A 19,935-nucleotide genomic window follows, 5' to 3' on the forward strand; every position below is an offset into this window, starting at 1 on the left:
AGGTACTCAAAAAAAAGGAATATATCATTTCGCTATTAGTTTTCCATATGGAGTAAAGATATATAATCTATTAGCCGATGAAATGGGTCAGTATTCAACTTATTAAAGAAATGCTAAGGTTGTTAATTTGGTGGGCCACGGCAAACTTCATAATATGGTTAATGTGATTGACTGATTATATATCATAAGATATCCAAATCAAGATATGTCAAATGGATGGCTTAGATGATTTTCAAAGCTAGGACCCACTATAGTGGGAGCGAAGTCATTTTTCTAGGCCCATTCACTTTCTAGTGCGATTAAATTCGTTGAGGAGTTTAGATCACTTGCATGCGGCTCCTGTCCATCTAGAAAAGGATGGGGCCTAGATGATCCGAACCATTCATTTTTTTGGGGCCCATTACAGATTGTGTATGCCCGAAAAAAGAGAGCCGTTGGATGATCCTCCTAAAACCTTCAATTTGAGGAATTCTCATTAGATTGACATTAACAAATGGGGGCTATAGAATTTTTTTCCAAATCAAATTGTTTAGGATCATCCAATTTCAATTATTTTTAGGCACAGCCTATCTATGACACATGGGGACCCACAAAATGAATGGTTCAGATCTTCCATTCACGCTGGCCCCACTGTCCTTTTAGCACTGCAAGCGTGCACCATATTAAAAACTCATTATAATTCACTGTTTTTGTCCCTATACACCTTTTAACTAGCAGCTTAAAAAGTAGTTAATAGAGTGAAGAGTGCCGTTATCAAAACAAGTAAGCGGGAAGTTGAGCCTTTGCCTCTTAACTCAGTGGAGATGCTCGAGTGTAAGCGTTTACTCTCATCTTCCACTACTAACGCTCATCAAAAGGAATACCCATAAAAAAAAGAGGAATGGGCATTTTGAAACAATCGCTCTCTTGGTAATTAGGCCGAGGTGAAAAATTCTTCCCATTTCTGACCAGTTTCCTGACCATTTTCCTTTCAAAGATGATAAAATATTCAATTGCAGGGCTGGCTCTCTATACTCTGCATTCTGCACTGCATTAATTAGTTTAGAAAATATAGATCGACTCCATTTTTTGAGAGAAAAACAGACCAGATTTCAAGTTTCTTTTCCTGAAAGACCTTAATTCTTTCTCAGTTTTGTTGGGTTTTTGCTGGTTTTTTCTCTTCCTATCTCCACTTCAAGACTCGTTGACCTCCTCTTAAGATTCCTTTACTTACACTCGGTTTTGATCTCTAGAGCTTTTCTGGGTTTTGTTGATGCTTTCCTGATTTTGAGTTGTTGGGTGATTTAATGGATGTTGGTGACCTTTATAGAGTGGGTAGTTTGCGGAGGAATTCATCTGTATGGAGGCACAGCACATCAGAAGTTTTCTCAAGATCTTCACGCGATGAAGACGATGAAGAAGCTCTGAAATGGGCTGCACTTGAGAAACTGCCCACCTATAATCGTATAAGAAAAGGGATACTAGCCAGTGTTGCCGGAGAGCTCAAGGAGGTTGATATTCAAAATCTTGAATTTCAAGATAAGAAGAGTTTGATTGATAGATTAATCGGAGCTGCAGAGGAGGATAATGAGAGGTTCTTGTTGAAACTTAAAACCCGCATCAACCAGTAAGATTTATTCCCCTTATTATTCTAATTTTGTTCTGGGTGTTTGAATTTCTCATATTTGTTAGTCATTTGTTAACTTCACCTTGTAGGATTTTCTTTTCATTAAGGCCCAGTTTGAATTGCAAGAGAAACAATTATATGGAATTTTTTTTTTCCTTATAAAATATTTTCTTTTTACAATTTAGAGGGAAATGATTTGACTATGGTTGATTTAGAGGGATATTATCATAAATTGAAGGTCCAACTAAGTAAAAAATGAATAGGGTTGGTTGAAGTAATCTTTTATGTGTGTAAAAAAGTAAGAAAATTTGAAAAAAAAAAATAAAATTCATTTCCAAGCTTTTCCAAAAAATTCCTCCAATCCAAACAGGGCCTAAAGTCCCCTTATTGGATTTTGATTTTTTTTTTTTTTTTTTTTTTATGGTTGGATTTTGATTTTATTAACGTCCCCTTGTTGGATTTTCTTTTCAGAGTTGGAATTGATATTCCCACAATCGAAGTTCGGTTCGAGCATTTGAATATCGAAGCAGAAGCCTATGTGGGAGGCAGAGCTTTGCCTACGCTCTACAATGCTTCTATTAATATGATGGAGGTAATTTATACGTATAAATCAACAAGTCACAGATAGAAAAAGCGGATTTTGATGCCTGTAGTGCACACACTCATGTTCATAAATTGTACTGATCTATGTTGTCTCTTTTACTTCCAAAGGCGTTCTTCAACTGTTTCGGTATTCTTCCAAGTCGAAAGAAACTGTTACCAATCCTTCATGATGTTTGTGGAATTGTCAAACCTTGCAGGTAAGGAAAAGTGGCCATTTGATCACAAACTGAATTTAATTTTGTTCTGGATTGACGCTGATTCTCTATGTGACCAACTGTTCTTTGTGTAAATCTTGCAGAATGACTTTGCTTTTAGGTCCCCCAAGCTCGGGGAAGACTACTTTACTTTTGGCATTGGCTGGGAAGCTCAGTTCTGATCTGAAGGTAAGTATTGTATAAGCCTCTGCTACATTGGAGGGAGTTTATTGTAATTGTTGTCATTTCTTCACTTGTTGAAAATTATTTCATGTACATACTAAAACAATTGACACAAGATTCTACTGAAAAATAGGTTTCTGGGAGAATAACTTACAATGGCCATGAAATGGATGAGTTTGTGCCTCAGAGGGCATCTGCCTATATCAGTCAGCATGATCTCCATATAGGAGAAATGACAGTAAGAGAAACCTTAGCTTTCTCTGCAAGATGTCAAGGAGTCGGAACTGGTTATGGTATGTTAGACATGATTGCTTTTTTTTTTTTTTGAATGATTATTAGACATGATTGCTTTTGATGCACAATAGCTAGTTAGGGTGTTTCAAAGAGTTTGAATATGTTGTTTCCTTTTCCATGATGATGATTTGCAGAAATGTTAGTGGAGCTGTCAAGAAGAGAGAAGGAGGCAAATATTAAGCCAGATCCTGATATCGATGTCTACATGAAGGTGAATCAGGAGTTTCTTTGTAAAAGGATCCTTCACTGTCAACTATACAGAATTAAGAGTTGCACTTTAAAATCACCATGGGGTTTTCTAAACTTCATCTTGAAATTGAATAAAAAACTCTAATCTTCATTATGTTATATTGGTTCCATCAGCACAAGATGGGCCTACAGGTCCTGTGGGTTCTGTCTGATCTGTAGAGATTGATTCTATCTTTTGTGAACATTTTATTCATGTAATCATTATGTAATTATCAGATAGTGTATTAGAATCATCCTAGACTTTTCCATATAAGGGTTCTATTTGTTGGAAGTTGGGAAAAACTTGATTTCTTTGGAAGGTTATGAAACTGTTTTTCTTTGTCCATTCTTGCAGGCAGCTGCATTGGCAGGACAGGAGGCCAGTGTAGTTACTGACTATATTCTGAAGGTATGTACTTCTCCTAGAAAAATATGTCATTTTTAAAGTTCTATCGACAGCTATGAAGAAAGTTTCAGAAGCACATAGATGAATTCTTTTCTCTTCCTCATAAAATTGCAGATTTTAGGACTAGAAATCTGTGCTGATACCTTGGTAGGGGATGAAATGTTGAGGGGGATTTCTGGAGGACAGAAGAAACGTGTTACAACAGGTAGAAAAACTAGTACATTGAATTACCTCTGTTCAATAATTTGGGTTAACTCTTTTGGGACTCTTGACACATAAAGGGGAGATGCTTGTCGGACCAGCTAGGGCACTATTCATGGATGAGATATCCACTGGTCTGGATAGTTCCACTACTTTCCAGATTGTGAATTCTCTCCGGCAATCCATTCACATTCTCAATGGGACAGCTGTTATTTCTCTACTCCAGCCAGCACCAGAGACATATGACCTCTTTGATGACATTATTCTTCTTTCAGAAGGACAAATAGTGTATCAGGGTCCCCGTGTAAATGTGCTTGAGTTTTTTGAATCCTTAGGCTTCAAATGCCCAGAGAGAAAAGGTGTTGCAGACTTCTTGCAGGAAGTAAGTTGCCCAAACTGGTTTCCTTCCTCTTTCCAATTCTTCTGACTTTATCACATCTTTAATGGAAACTTTTCATTTGTCCAATCCGTATAGCTTTCTAAAGCTGTTATGTTTACTTATATCTTTCCAATAGGTGACATCGAGGAAAGATCAACAACATTACTGGGTACGTAAAGATGAGCCTTACACCTTCATTCCTGTCAAAGAATTTGCAGAAGCATTCCAGTCGTTCCGTGTTGGCCGGAAATTAGGAGATGAACTCGCTACCCCATTTGACAAGAACAGGAGTCATCCTGCGGCTTTGACAACTGTGAAATATGGTGTTAGCAAGAAGGAGCTATTAAAGGCCTGCATTGCGAGAGAATATTTGCTTATGAAGAGGAACTCCTTTGTCTACATCTTCAAGACGTCGCAAGTGAGTAATTTCGTCCTCCAAAATGTAATCTTGAATTACAACAGATAAAACCACTAAATTCTGTTCTATTTTTAATTTCAGATTATAATTATTGGTACCATCACAATGACGGTCTTCTTGCGCACAGAGATGCACCGTGAGACGGTAATAGACGGGGGAATTTATATGGGTGCTCTGTTTTTCTCACTTGTCTCGATAATGTTTAACGGGTTCGCAGAGCTTGCTATGACTATTGCTAAACTTCCTGTTTTCTACAAGCAAAGAGATCTCCTTTTCTACCCTCCATGGGCATATGCCCTACCTACTTGGATCCTGAAGATCCCCATATCCTTTATGGAGGTAGCTGTCTGGGTTTTCATGACATACTATGTCATTGGCTTCGATCCCAATATTGTGAGGTAAGACCCAGGGAAGAGATTATTACGGCTCATTTACGATGTATTTTGTGATTATCTTCCTCTTCCAGTGTTTCTTGCCAATAACTCAAATGTTCTTGTTACAGGTTTTTGAGACAATATCTGCTACTTCTATGCATTAACCAGGTGGCCTCTGCACTGTTCCGTTTCCTTGCTGCATTGGGTAGGGACATGATTGTTGCCAATACATTTGGGTCTTTTGGACTGGTTACATTTATGATTTTGGGTGGATTCATCTTATCTCGAGGTACAATACACATAAACTAAACATGCTCTTTTACTAATGTATAAAATGCCTAGGTTTCATCAACTTTAAGAACATTGATAAACTGGGAAGTTTTCTTATTGTGTAACCATGGATTAACCACACATTTTTACGTATCTTTTTTATACAGAGAATGTGAAAAAATGGTGGATATGGGGATACTGGATCTCACCCATGATGTATGGCCAGAATGCAATCGCAGTCAATGAGTTCCTTGGGAAAAGTTGGAGTCATGTAAGAACCTTGTTGTGAAGTTAGAAAGCTCTCAATTTGATCAGGAAAATCAACTCAGGCTTTGTTTATAATGTGTTACAGGTCCGCAATGGATCCACAGAAACATTGGGAGTGGAAGTTTTGAAGTCTCGTGGAATCTTTCCTGAAGCATACTGGTATTGGATCGGTGTAGGCGCATTAGTTGGATATGTCTTCCTACTAAATGGCCTTTTTACTGTGACTCTTGCTTATCTCAACCGTAAGTTTTCTCCTTCTGATGGGCAGCATTAATCAAATCAAAGTTCTCACAAATTCTCACAGTTTAAAATTTAAGAACCAGTCACTAGTGTTTTCTGATAGTTGGATCTAATGGCTGCAGCATTTGGAAGCGCTCAGGCAATTATATCTGAAGACACTTTGAAAGAAAAACATGCCAACAGAACAGGAGAGGTTATCGAGCTATCGTCCAGAGGAAAGAGCTCAGAAGGTACGATCAATCAATCCATTTTATCTGATAATTTATGCTTCAAGGATGTCATCTAATTCGATATATGTCAAAAAAAAAGCAGGAGGTAGGACCAATAAAGGATCTTCCTCTGCACATACAGCAGGCATTGCTCATTCTAGTCAGAACAAGAAAGGGATGATTCTTCCATTTGAGCCTCTTTCCATCACTTTTGATGATGTCAGATACTCCGTAGACATGCCACAGGTACCCTTCAAGTTTCAGATAAACTGTACATGTGTCTTGGAGGTCGAGCCTTTCTTCACATCTTTTTATTCATCACAGAATTGAGTGTGTTAGTATATTTGAAATCACAGGAGATGAAAGCCCAAGGTTTTCCAGAGGACAGATTAGAGCTCCTGAAGGGTGTGAGTGGAGCTTTCAGACCAGGTGTTCTTACAGCATTAATGGGTGTTAGTGGTGCTGGTAAGACCACTCTTATGGATGTGTTGGCTGGAAGGAAAACTGGTGGATATATAGAAGGAAACATCACCATATCTGGCTATCCCAAGAACCAGGAAACATTCGCTCGCATATCCGGATATTGTGAACAGAACGACATCCACTCTCCAAATGTCACTGTCAATGAGTCTCTCGTCTATTCTGCATGGCTTCGGTTACCTCCTGAAGTCAATTCTTCGACTAGGAAGGTTGGGCAATACACCTATCTGTGTCTTTGGCTTCTTTTTTTTCCCTGTGTGTGTTTATTTGTGCATCTGTGCATCTACTGACTGCCAAACCTGATGAGTGCAGTATTTCATTGAGGAGGTTATGGAGCTTGTAGAGTTGACACCATTGAGGGAAGCACTAGTTGGATTGCCCGGTGTCAGTGGACTTTCGACTGAGCAGCGTAAGAGGCTAACCATTGCTGTTGAGCTAGTCGCAAACCCGTCCATAATATTCATGGATGAACCAACCTCTGGGCTCGATGCCAGGGCAGCTGCTATTGTAATGAGAACAGTAAGGAACACTGTGGACACAGGAAGAACAGTGGTGTGCACAATTCACCAGCCCAGCATCGACATATTCGAGGCTTTTGATGAAGTGGGTTATAATGGGAGTCAATGGACTTGTGATTTGTTTTGTGTTCTTATTTTATAATTCCTTTGGTCTTGATGTCTTTTCTGCCTGATTGCAGCTCTTCCTATTGAAACGAGGGGGTGAAGAAATATTCGTAGGCCCATTGGGTCACCATTCTTGCCATATGATCAAGTACTTTGAGGTGAGGATGCAGAAAATTTAAATGAGTTATTATTCACTGAGGGTCTGTCTCTGGTACCAATAGAATGTGGTTTTATTTTGTTAAGGGAATTGATGGGGTAAGTAAGATAAAAGATGGTTATAATCCTGCAACTTGGATGCTGGAGGTGACTACAATGGCACAAGAAGAGGCTTTGGGGGTTGACTTTGCTGATGCATACAAGAACTCGGAACTGTTTAGGTGGGTTGACAAATGCTCTTGGGCCACCCTTGTCTCAAATTGCAACCTTTTCTTTTCCTAGATCTTACTGATTTATACCCTTTATTGCAGGAGAAACAAAGCTTTGATAAGGGAACTGAGTAAACCTCCTCCTGGTTCGAGTGATCTCCACTTCCCCACTCAGTATTCTCAGTCCTTCCCCACACAATGCATGGCGTGCCTGTGGAAACAGCACTGGTCATACTGGCGCAATCCACCATATGTCGCAGTGAGATTTTTCTTTACGATGTTCATAGCCTTGATGTTTGGGACCATGTTCTGGAATCTTGGCTCTAAAACGTAAGTGAACTTGTGACCGTCATTTTGATTTTAAACTTGAATATGGCACAGTACATTGATACGGTGTTGAAAATGCAGGAAGAGACAACAAGATCTGTTTAATGCAATGGGTTCCATGTATGCTGCTGTTCTGTTCCTTGGGGTTCAAAATGCGTCATCTGTGCAACCAGTTGTGGCTATTGAAAGAACAGTTTTTTACAGAGAGAGAGCTGCTGGAATGTATTCCGCTTTACCATACGCGTTTGGACAGGTAACCTTTTCTGTAATGTCGAAATTTCTGTTGTTTACTTAGTTGGGTGTGCAAACTCTTTAGAAACAGATTTATTTGTCTTTAATTCTCTTCCTATTTTGTCTCACATCTCTCCTTATTGCTCTAAATTTGCAGGTTATGATTGAGATCCCATATGTCCTCGCACAGGCTGTGGTATATGGCTTTATAGTGTATGCAATGATCGGATTTGAGTGGACAGTTGTCAAGTTCTTGTGGTATATGTTCTTCATGTACTTCACATTGTTGTACTTCACTTTCTATGGGATGATGGCGGTAGCTGTGACTCCTAATCACAACATCGCCGCTATTGTTTCCTCGGCATTCTATGCAGTATGGAATATCTTCGCAGGTTTTATGATTCCACGACCGGTAAGTTTCAATTTTATCCGACCAAACGTGTTGAGTTTCCTCATAATGGAGAGACACTGAAAGATTTTGGTTGATTACAGAGCATTCCTATTTGGTGGAGATGGTATTATTGGGGATGCCCGATCGCCTGGACCTTGTATGGACTGGTTGCATCACAATTCGGAGACTTAGACCATCCACTTGAGTCGGGCCAGACAGTGGCTCAATTTGTGAGGAGTTATTTTGGATTCAAGCATGACTTCCTACCCGTGGTTGCTGTTGTGATCCTTGGTATCGGTGTTCTCTTTGCATTTGTCTTCGCTTTCTCTATAAAGGCATTCAACTTCCAGAGAAGGTAGACTAGGATTCTCAAAGGTACATCCAAGTTTCAGTGTTCTCTTTGCGTGTTTGTCTTCGCCTTCTCTATAAAGGCATTCAACTTCCAGAGAAGGTAGGCTAGAATTCTCAAAGGTACATCCAAGTTTATGTCTCTGTGCAGATGATAAAAAAATTGCATTCCCCTTACAACAAGAGTGTTTGAAATCACTGGGTGAATGTATGGTTTTCTTACAATTCATTGTTACTTGTTTCATGATTGTATTTATATATAGTCAGTCAGTCAAGGAATGGGCTAAAATTAAACAATGCAGAGTGCATGTAATTTTCACATTTCTATGTACCTAATTTGGTATATGAAAGTAAACAGTTTCCTCATACGCATGAACATATGACTGTACATGTGGGAACAGATCAGTGCTTACATGAGTTCATCGCCATAATGATCAAGAAAAGTTTTGACGAATGCAATCCTCTGAGAAACCCAAAAGTAAGGTCCTGTTCGTTTGAGATAGTGGCAACCGATTGTCACCCCCTAATCCAATTATTGGACTTAAGATTACATTAATTTTGAGTCCAATAATCAGATTGTGGGGTGACAATCAGTTGTCATAATCCCAAACGAACAGGGCATAAGAAGGTTGATCATAGATTGGCAAACCTAATAGAAAACAAAAGAAGATGATGATGGTTTGGATTCCAGGTTCTTCCAACAGAAGAGAGCTAATGTAAGGGCAATCTCTGTGTCTCATTTAGAAGAGAGCTAATGGAATATAAAATCTATAGCCAAACCCTAAGTTGTATATCTATAGGAAATTCAAACCATAGTAGTAAAACCCAATAAGGGTCTAATCATGCCTCTTAATTAAACACTAAAAATGGTGGATCACACATAATGAAAATGTGATTATGAGCATTCTCCATCACAAACTGTTCAAAACCGATCCGAAAATCACAAGGAGAGGTCAAGTTGTCAATTACCTCGTCGTGGAATTCATATATTTGCTCCCTTTTCTTCATTGGGCCACCCTCTTGCGGTGTAAAAGGGTCGTCATATATACATTAGAGGGGGCTTTTGTTCTTTTCAGAGATTGTTTTTTGAGAGAGAGAGAGACAGAGAGAGAGAGAGAGAGAGAGAGAGAGAGAGTAACGAGACTGTTGCGCTAACCGCTGTGGCTATTTTCATGGAAATTAGGCAAGGGGTAGAATTGTCCCTAGAAAAGTACGCTTTTTCTTTGGTTTAGAGAGTCTGCCACATGGCAGAATCTGCTTGGTTGGAGCAAAATTGCGGGGGAACCATCTCCGCAACATTGCGCAGCTAAAGTTTGTTCACGTAGTTTGTTACATTGTAACGACCTTTATAACGAACTCTTTCACTGGAAAATTCATATTCCCCACTCTTTTCTCTATTTTCCGTTATTTCTCAGCTTCTCCTCACAGCTGTCTCAGCTTCTCTCTCTCTCTCTCTCTCTCTCTCTCTCTCTCTCTCTCCCCAATTGCTGAGAGATTTTCGGGCAGATTTTCTCATGGTAAGAAACTAGGACAGAGAGTTTCTGCATGCAAGAAACTAGGGCAACGATATTCTTCAACCTAGTTTTGGACAAATCTCTATGGAAAATCGGGAAGAGAAACTTGGGCAGAGATTTTTTTCAAACCTAGTTTTGGACAAATCTATATCGTTATCTCATTTTTTTTCCATTTTCTTTGTTATTCTTATCAGGTAAGATTATTTGTTGTTCTTGATGGATTTCTAGAGTCTATTGGATTGTTCTTTATCGATCTTGATTTTTTTTCCGTGTTCATTCTTATCAGGTAAGCAAATTTCCATCTTGTTTCTTTTACAGGTTAGTTATAAACGAGATATTTTCATATCAATAGAGATGGAATTTCAGAGACGATTTCTTTAATCTTAGTATTCCTTCTTGTTTCATTTAAACTGCATTTGGTTAATTTCTAGCGATCTCATGGAAATTTTTTTTTTGATGTTCTCATTCTAAAACCACTTTTTTTTTTTTTTGGTTATTTGATATTTGCTTATTCGAGATTCTTTACACTAGATTGTTTCGATTTCCTCACAGACATAAAAAAGAAGAGCAGCAATGTCGAGTGAATCAGGCCCTCAGAGCCTAACGAGAAGGTCCTCTCGAAGTGCAGCCATGACAACATTCTCTTTGGAGGTTTTTGACCACGAGGTTGTGCCTTCCTCCCTCGGAAGCATAGTTCCAATCCTCCGAGTCGCCACCGAGATCGAAACAGAGCGCCCCAGAGTCTCTTATCTCTGTAAGTAGTAGAATCCCTAACCAACAAGACCCAAGATAGACGTTCATTTTCTTACCAGCTAGGGTTTTGCTTATTTTTTCCAAGGTCGGTTCTATGCCTTTGAGAAGGCTCATCGATTGGACCCTAGCTCCACTGGACGTGGTGTTCGTCAGTTTAAGACAGCCTTGTTGCAGAGATTAGAAAGGGTATCACAATTTCTCTCTATTTCCATTTTCATTTCCCTTCACACACTTGTAGCTAATTTGATTTGAATTAGCATAGACAATAAATCATGCGGAGCCTAAATCACAGTGAGATCAGAGTTTTTATACAGTGTAAGCCCTTCTAGTCCCTTATTTTTCAAAAAGTACTGTACGAACCCCACTATAGGATGATCCAAACGGTCCATGTGATGGGCCGCAACATAAATAGGCTGTGCCCAAAAAATCATTTTCTATAGGATGATCCCAACCCTCCGATCTATAGAGAACTGCATATTGTGGAAACCTCTATAGATCGGAGGGCTAAGATCATCCTATGGAAATGATTTTTGGGGAACTACCTATTTACGTGGTGTTCCATCACATGGACGGTTTGGATCATCCTATGATGTGGTCCGTACAGTTCTTTTTGAAAAATATGGGATTATGAGAGCTTACTCCGTATAAAATCTCATGAGATCATATGTTTTACACAAGTGGGCCCTTTCTTGAATTTGATGCCAACCAATAACCTCGGGTCATGCTGTGGGCCTGAAATGCATATATTAGGTAAATAATATATTCACCCCTTTTTCTTCATCAGGCCACCCCTTGTAGTGTAAAAGGGTAGTCATAAATACACTAGAGGATTGGGCTCGGTAAAGAAACAGGGGCCCCCCAATCAAACATAAGTCTGGCACTTGAGTGTAAATTTTTTTTTTAGTAAAATGGCCAAAATTTACTTGCTTTCTAAATTATTTCTCAAAGAGGAATAATCTGTAAATACCACCCATTTTTTATTAAAGTTGCTACAAACTCCTTAAAATTACTTACTGGCCCACTACATAATTTTTGTTGAGGAATGATAGATGCAAGCCCTCTTTATGCAAGGGCTAAAGAAGGGACTTTGAATAGATCCACGTCATTAATTGAAACCGAATTAAGTTTCTCAACCGTCTTTAAAAACGACGTGGATCTATTCAAGGGCCCTTCTCCGGCCCTTACATAAAGAGGGCCTTTGCGTCTATCATTCCTCATTTTTGTTTTAGGATATCTTTTTACACTTTGGCGCACGTGACTGTGTATGAGCACACGAAAAGCACATGTGGTATCACTTATCCACGCCATTCATCTGTTGAGCCTGCCATATATTGAAAATCTCTTACCAAAAACTGATGCCTACTTAAGCTTTTTTCACTTAGAAAAGAATAGTCATAAGATTCATAACTCATAAATAAACCAGAGGCTGTCCCACTTAAAAAAGGGGGCAAATTTATCACTTCCCATTTTAAAAGGGACGTTTTAAGTTCCGGTGGATTGATAGGAAAATGTTATCAGCACTATTGTATTTTGATGAGGGCACTCCTCGCTTTATTAAGATTACGGTATGGTCCGTACCATTGGATGATCCAAACCATCCATTAGATGGGCCACAGGCTAAATAGGTTGTGCCCCAAAAATCATTTCCATAGGTTGATCCTAACCCTCCGATCTGAATGTTAGAGTGTTGATCCAAATCCTCTATAGATCGGAGGATTAGAGTGCTGATCCTAATCCTAATCCTCTATAGATCGGAGGTAAATAATATATTCACCCCTTTTTCTTCATCAAGCCACCCAGTTGTAGTGTAAAAGGGCAGTCATAAATACACTAGCTCGTTTGGTTGCTAGTAAAAAAAAATTCCATTCGATTTTTGTGGGAAAGGGAGGAGACAAGGGAGGGGATAAGTATTTATTAGACACGGGTATTATTATGAGTGTAGAGAGGGAAGAGAGAGAGAGCACTATTGTCTAGAAAATTACACGGGAGACTCCGAGGTAAAGCTGATGTCACCTCGCTTTGTTTTTTACTAGCAACCAAAAACCAAACGAAGAACGCATTAAAAAAAAAAAAAAAACACTGGAGGGTACTCATAACACAGATAAACCAGAGGCTGTCCCAAGTCAAAAAAAAGGGGGACAGATTTATCACTTCCCACATTAAAAGGGGCGTTTTAAGTTCCTGTGGATTTTGGCTGTGGATTGATATTGTGACTCTTAATTTTGGCATTTGCTAAAGATGGCATTTGCCCTTGTGAAGGTGATAAATTTGGGCATTTGTTTATGTCTGCTGAGAAGCCAATTTTTTGAGTGGCGAAATCAGTTAACAACCGGGGTATTTTCTCGTTGTTCTCTTTCACACTTCAAGTGTTGGACGTTGATGAAGGTGAGGTGAATTTATGTGGTAGGAAAATGCTACAAGTCTTGCCGCTAGGGTGAAAAAGAGCGATGCAAGAGAAATCGAGAGCTTCTATCAGCAATACTATGAGCACTATGTCAGAGCACTGGACCAAGGGGAACAAGCAGATCGGTATGTACATCATATGTTTGCATATATTCCTCAGTGAGACATGAACTCTTGTCTTGAGCTTCATATCACTCTCTCTTGTGTTGTCAATTTTCTATAGAGCCCAACTTGGAAAAGCCTACCAAACCGCAGGAGTCCTTTTTGAAGTGCTCTGTGCTGTTAACAAAACCGAAAAAGTCGAACAAGTTAAACCAGAGGTTAGTGCTTTCTGGTCATTATTATTATGGGTCATTATTTTGAAAACCAAAACTCAGAGTCGCGTATTTATTATTATTTCAATTACTTTGAGCAGATTATCGCTGCTGCAAGAGATGTCCAAGAAAAGAAGGATATCTACACTCCCTACAACATTCTTCCCCTGGATGCTGCAGGGGCTTCCCAGTCTATCATGCAACTTGAGGAGGTATTTAAAACCCAGAGTCACATATTATTATTACAATTACATACTATGTTTTGTAAATCATGGGTTTTTATTTACCAGATTAAGGCTGCTGTGGCTGCTCTGTGGAACACTCGTGGCCTGAATTGGCCAACATCTTTTGAGCAACACAGGCAGAAAACAGGAGACTTAGACCTTCTCGATTGGCTGAGGGCTATGTTTGGATTTCAGGTCTGTAAGAACAACATTAGGAATAGTGCATTGATTAGTGATTTTTTAATTCGTTAAAGAAACTATCCTGTTGGTTTCATTCATTTGTTCTATGTTGATTTTTCAGAGAGACAATGTCAGGAACCAAAGGGAGCATATTATTTTACTTCTTGCTAATGTCCATATAAGGCTGTTACCCAAGCCCGAGCCTCTGAACAAGGCACGTGCATTTATTTCCTTTTAAATAGTCATTGGAAAGGATTTTGAGACTTGTGTTTGTAGTAGCATTCATTGTCCTGATTATTCTCCAAAAAGCATCTCACTCATAGAAGGATCAGTCACTTAACTTGTCTTCCTTCTGGTTAAAAGTTCAACATTTGCATTCCTAGATCATAGCAAAAAAAGTATTATTTTTTGCATGTAAATAGTGGAAATATTTTATTAGTATGTTCAAGTGGCTAGGCAATAGAAGCTTAAATGACATTTAATTTTGGTATCTGTAGACTGGGTCCTCTGGAGATTGTAGCTTGAGTATTCCTGTTTTGAAATTTTCCTTCAAATAGACATTGTAACATAGCCCGTTTGGGAATCACTTATGTCATCCTTATTCAACATTTTATGCACTGTTTCTCTTATTCAGCTGGATGAGCGAGCTGTAGATGCAGTAATGAATAAACTGTTTAAGAACTACAAAACATGGTGCAAATTTTTGGGACGGAAGCACAGCTTACGGTGAGACACTATCGCACTTGCTGGTTCATTTGTTCTTTCCTTTGTGTAAACGTCCTAGGTTCTTATCAAAATCATGGATGGTTCAGACTGCCTCAAGTGCCACACGAAGTGCAGCAGAGAAAGATACTCTACATGGGTCTCTATCTTCTTATTTGGGGTGAATCAGCGAATATCCGCTTTATGCCAGAATGCCTATGCTACATTTTTCATAATGTGAGTTTTTTTTTTTTTTTTTTCCATCCATTTTCATAGATTCGCTTATTCATAGTCATCAACCTTTTGTTTTCTGACTATCAGCTATCAACTATATCTTATGTACTAGTTTTTAATGGTAAAATCTCTTTTATTTTCAGATGGCATATGAACTCCATGGTCTGTTAGCTGGAAATGTCAGTATTGTGACCGGAGAAAACATTAAACCTTCATATGGTGGGGATGATGAGGCTTTTCTGAGAAAGGTTATATCCCCATTGTATCGTGTGATTGACAAGGTATATTTCAGTGAAACATGGTGAGCACTACATGATTTTTTTATGGATACAACTTAAACTATGATGTGTCGGTGATGATTATCCAGGAAGCCAAGAAAAGCAGAAATGGAAAAGCTCCTCTTTCATCTTGGTGTAACTATGACGATCTAAATGAATATTTCTGGTTTGTAAGAAATTTGATATACCAAAGATTAGAATCACATTCAGTCAGCTGGTTGCTTCTGTTATTTGCCCCTAACATTTGAGTTGTGTTACATATCATTCAGGTCAGCTGATTGTTTCTCTTTGGGCTGGCCCATGCGAGATGATGGTGATTTCTTCAAATCGACACGTGATTCAAGGACAACAACGCAGGTTTGCAACTAATTATTTAATGGTCAGTGACACTTTTTTGTTTTGTAGGATATTAGCTCCCTTCTTACTAGAAATGGTATGCAGATGGAACAACCATCCCGCAAAAGATCTGAGAAAAGCACTGGGAAGACCAACTTTGTTGAGACCAGAACATTCTGGCACATCTTTCGAAGTTTCGACCGTTTGTGGACCTTTTACATATTGGCCCTGCAGGTATTGGTTGCAAGGCAGAGGTCTACTAGACCAAATTAGTTTTTTTTTTCCCTTTTTAAACTCTAGTATGTCATTAATCAGTCAATATTCTTGAGTTTTTTTTATCTGCAGGCAATGGTAATCGTTGCATGGAGTGGTTCTTCACCATTGGATATTTTCAGAAAAGATATCCTATTTGCCGTCTCTAGTATCTTTATCTCGGCAGCCTTTCTACGCTTCCTCCAAAGTATGCATATCTTATTAAAAGATAATCGTTATAATTCTTTTGAGTTGTTAATGCCTTATGTAGCTTTATACAATATCAATGAATATAGTCGGGAATGGAAAGTAGCTGCTAAAAATAGTTATGGTTAACACTATGATCCGTCCAAAAATTTAGGGTATGTTATAGTGGACACATTCATGAATTGAGCCATGATACTATGATTATTTCTATTAATCTTAAGGACATTTTGTTATTACACATTATGGTGAGAAATTCATGGGAGTTGCTTTATTTCAAAGTAACCAAGCTGATTGTAGTGATCTTCTTGATCGAGAGCATAGTTTCAAAACTCACCCGCGTCATCATGGAATCGCCGGAGTCGAGTCCCTTTTACCTTGGCTGCGTTCTTCTATGAGTCCGCATTTTGCCTTAGAAAGTCAATCAAAACTCCTTTGACTCTTCTTAGTTATGACGTGTCAACCGAGTACTCGTCCGCATCAACCGAGTACTCGACTGCATTATGCCGAGTCGACTACGATTTGCTTTGGCGTGTTCTGACCCGCATCCGGATTTTGAAACACCGATTGAGTGATGTTAGGAACTTAGGGTGTACGGAAGGATTAACTTTGTTTACCATTCAAAAAAAAGAAAAAAGGATTAACTTTGTTTGATCTGTTGTAGCACATGATTGTTAAACCTCTTTTATTTTATTGGATTCTGTGTGTGACTTGTAGAACCAATTTCCCCAAAATGATGCAGTGGTTAAGGTTGGTTCTCTTCCTAGGTGGGCTTCTATAGATTCTTTACTCCATGAGTCTTTTGGGGGATTTTGACGTGAAATCAGTTGTTTCCCCGAAGTCTCAGGTCATTTAGGGGGTTTATGAATTTTTTCTCATATATGTTTTTGCCGCATGAAGGGATTTAACCAACTTTCTTTTGGACTTGGTTTGTACTGATACTGAGAAGGGAAAGCGGCATTTAATGGGCCTAAGAGTCTATTCGGGCATGTCTAATTCATTGTATTAGTTGATATTTTTAATATAAAGAATTATCACCAGAACATGTTTAGCTTTAACTCTGTGTGTGTGTGTGTGTGTGTCTATATATATATATATATATATATATATATATATATATATATATTGAATTCAACTTGTTTCTAGTTCCATTGATTTGGGCTCACTGGGTATTAATCACTCTCATCCTGAAGAAACTGAGACTCCTTTTTTGCATTCTCTTAAATTTTTGTAAAAGAAATCTGCAATATTATGACATGTTATCAATTTATTCGGTGACAATTTTTTATTGAATTAGACAAGGTCCCACGAGGAACTCAAACATTTCATAAGCTTCCATCACTGGAATAGGAACACAACACCATAGATGGCTAAGAAATACATATTGCCACATATAAGAGATTAAGAACCAAGTGAGCATCTTTACCTTGAATACTTAACAACGTGACGCACAAAGATATCTGGGATCTACAGGGACAATTTTCAACTCGTGCAGTCATATTTTGCCAAGTGAAATTAAAACAGAATGAGGCTAGTGTTTTATCCCCCCAGCTCTGAATAAGGCTGATCTATGATCATGATTCCACCTGAGGATGTGCAAGAACAAGAGGACTTTATGTTTTAGGATTGCATGATCAATGAATTGAAAAACAATAGAAATAATGGAACTAGGCTAATGTTTTGGATTTCCATGGCCCGCTGAATCTTGAGGTCTTCGACAAATTGATGCACAGCAGTCAAAAGTTCTTCAATGGGAGTCCTTATAAAATGCTAAATGATCAGAAGTTGGTGGCAACAATATTGAAAGGAGATGCATCGACCTGATGGGATTAAGCTCACATGAATCGAGAGAGTGAAGGAACTGAAAGACTAATTAGCAAAGAAATAATGAAAGTCATCAAATCCTAGGCCTGCAGACTATCCAAATTTGGGTTTGTTCATATCTTATTACTTGGTTCAGTGGAAGGACCACCTAATGTGTGCTATTAGATTGATTCCTTGTTCCGAACACATCATAGATGAGTTCTCCCCAATCGATGGGAAATCATGTAGCCAAAGGAGGAGAGTTGTCTATGTTTTAAGCATAGTTTCAAAACTCCTCTATGTCATCATGGACTCCCCCCTAGTCAACTCCCTTTTACCTTGGCCGCGTTCTTGTCTAAGTTTGCATTTTCCTACAAAGTCAATCAAAAGTTCTTTGACTCTTCCAAGTTATGGCCTCATGTACTCAACTGCGTCAACCGAGTAGTCGACCATGTCGTTCCGATTCGACTAGGATTTGCTTTGCCACATTCTGACCCTTATCCGTGTTTTGAAATACTGGTTTCAAGACATTTTTAAGATATTTTCTTTTACGGATTCGTAAGTGTCCGAAGTTAGGTTTCATATAGATTCATTTAGATTTATTTCTATGATGTGATCGGCTTATGCTGGTCACTTACATGAGTTGCCGTTAGACTGGTCAGTAGCGTTATTCTTCGAGGAAAGTATTCTATAGTTTTCTGCTTACCCTACAAGTGATTTTTATATGATCCTAGTGTTTATCTAATTGATCCTAATCGAATTACTACTGAATGCATCTTCGTCGTCCTCTATTGATATTTTCTCCTCCATTGATAATAACAACGTTAGAGGTAAAAGGCTACATCAAAGTCTTGGGTAGTTGGTTTTATTGTATCGTAATTGCTCATCTCTTCTCATCTCTATATATTTTCCAGCTAACAGACCTCCTGGCATGGTTAAGAGACAAGGACACTTTCCTATATTATATGTGTTTCCTATCTTGCTATCCCACCCACTCCTGCATATTTGGTCAAAGGCGATTTCAGTTTGGCTAACAACAACTAGGATACTTCACCATTTTAATTCTCTTTACATTAATACTGTACATCATCATTGTTAGATGCATATATATATGCCGAAGGGTATAATGGTCATTTGTAACATTATCTCTTTATATAAATGCATAAGTGAGGGGGGAGTTTTCCCTAACTCACTTTTCCTCTTCTCCATCCTTTCTCTAACATGGCATCAGAGCCCTAGGGTTTTGATACCATCAACACCCCTCCCTACCTCTCGGCCACCCACCTCGCATCGCGACCCCCCTCCTCCCCGACACCACAATAGCCAAGCCCCCCAACCCTCGCACCCCCACTCCTCCGTGCCCCTTACACCACTCCTCCACTTCTGTAAACCCAACCCCCACCCACCCCCCCCCCCCCTGCCCCTGAAGGCACCCCCAACCCCTCCGTAACCACCCATTCCTCCCCTGCACCCGACAACACACCCCCTCACCCCTTCGTAACCCCCCACGCCTCCCATGCCCCCCCTCCCCCCCTCCTCAACACCCCTCACCCCCCTCTACTGTTGCTGTAACCCAGCCCCACTTGACAAATCTCTCTCTCTCTCTCTCAGTTTCTCTCTCTCACTCTCTCTATCTTCCTCACACTCACCCTAATACCCTATTTCCATACCACATTCCTTAAGTTTCAAACCCTAATCCACTTTTTCTTTCCTCATGTTTTAGATCCCTTACCCCTCTTCTTCTCTTATCTATGCGGCTCCGACTCCTTATTGTTTCCTTCATGTCTTAGAGGCTCTCTCATGCCTTCTACCTCTGTTGTTTCCTCTCGGAGCTGCGATCTCTATTATTGACATCTCCGATCTCCATTCTCGGAGTCGTCCCTTATCGTCGGTGGGCCTCTTAGCTTCGATTTCTACACATGGATTCCCCCATTATTGAGGATCCCTCTCTAGGGCAGCCTTCTGTGGCTCCTGCCCCTCCGCCTCGCACATCCTTCTCTTCGTATAGTCCCTCTTTTTCGGTGGACGGTTCATTCCCACCCATGACCACAGTCAAGCTTGACGGATCCAATTACATGAATTGGAAAGTGGCTGTGGAGAC

The 19,935-nt window shown here is 39.3% G+C and overlaps 2 protein-coding genes across 2 annotated transcripts in view; both read left to right on the plus strand.

Moving 5' to 3' along the window:
• The first annotated feature begins 929 nt into the window (after positions 1-929).
• Positions 930-9,003, plus strand: LOC143846968 (pleiotropic drug resistance protein 1-like). The gene is made up of 24 exons (XM_077355602.1): positions 930-1,606; positions 2,078-2,198; positions 2,318-2,406; positions 2,508-2,592; positions 2,720-2,879; positions 3,015-3,091; positions 3,464-3,517; positions 3,629-3,719; positions 3,796-4,097; positions 4,231-4,512; positions 4,594-4,910; positions 5,015-5,175; positions 5,324-5,427; positions 5,509-5,665; positions 5,786-5,893; positions 5,976-6,118; positions 6,229-6,561; positions 6,665-6,955; positions 7,050-7,133; positions 7,219-7,352; positions 7,443-7,670; positions 7,749-7,920; positions 8,056-8,310; positions 8,391-9,003. Exons 1-24 carry the CDS (start codon positions 1,287-1,289, stop codon positions 8,646-8,648), a joined length of 4,326 nt encoding a protein of 1,441 aa, XP_077211717.1. The 5' UTR covers positions 930-1,286; the 3' UTR covers positions 8,649-9,003.
• Positions 9,004-10,721: 1,718 nt separating this feature from the next.
• The window catches only part of LOC143846975 (callose synthase 5-like), a 35,904-nt gene continuing 26,690 nt past the window's right edge, over positions 10,722-19,935 (plus strand). The window contains exons 1-14 of the mRNA XM_077355614.1: positions 10,722-10,905; positions 10,990-11,090; positions 13,312-13,433; positions 13,531-13,627; positions 13,723-13,833; positions 13,912-14,040; positions 14,147-14,239; positions 14,660-14,751; positions 14,838-14,964; positions 15,105-15,242; positions 15,329-15,405; positions 15,509-15,596; positions 15,681-15,809; positions 15,921-16,035. Coding sequence (XP_077211729.1) covers positions 10,725-10,905; positions 10,990-11,090; positions 13,312-13,433; positions 13,531-13,627; positions 13,723-13,833; positions 13,912-14,040; positions 14,147-14,239; positions 14,660-14,751; positions 14,838-14,964; positions 15,105-15,242; positions 15,329-15,405; positions 15,509-15,596; positions 15,681-15,809; positions 15,921-16,035 — 1,600 coding nt within the window. The 5' untranslated portion in view covers positions 10,722-10,724. The remainder of the gene's footprint in view (positions 10,906-10,989; positions 11,091-13,311; positions 13,434-13,530; positions 13,628-13,722; positions 13,834-13,911; positions 14,041-14,146; positions 14,240-14,659; positions 14,752-14,837; positions 14,965-15,104; positions 15,243-15,328; positions 15,406-15,508; positions 15,597-15,680; positions 15,810-15,920; positions 16,036-19,935) is intronic.

This window comes from Tasmannia lanceolata, unplaced genomic scaffold (assembly GCF_043159265.1).
Source record: "Tasmannia lanceolata isolate RefF3 unplaced genomic scaffold, GAP_Taslan_0.1 ptg000003l, whole genome shotgun sequence".
NCBI classification, from domain to species: domain Eukaryota; kingdom Viridiplantae; phylum Streptophyta; class Magnoliopsida; order Canellales; family Winteraceae; genus Tasmannia; species Tasmannia lanceolata.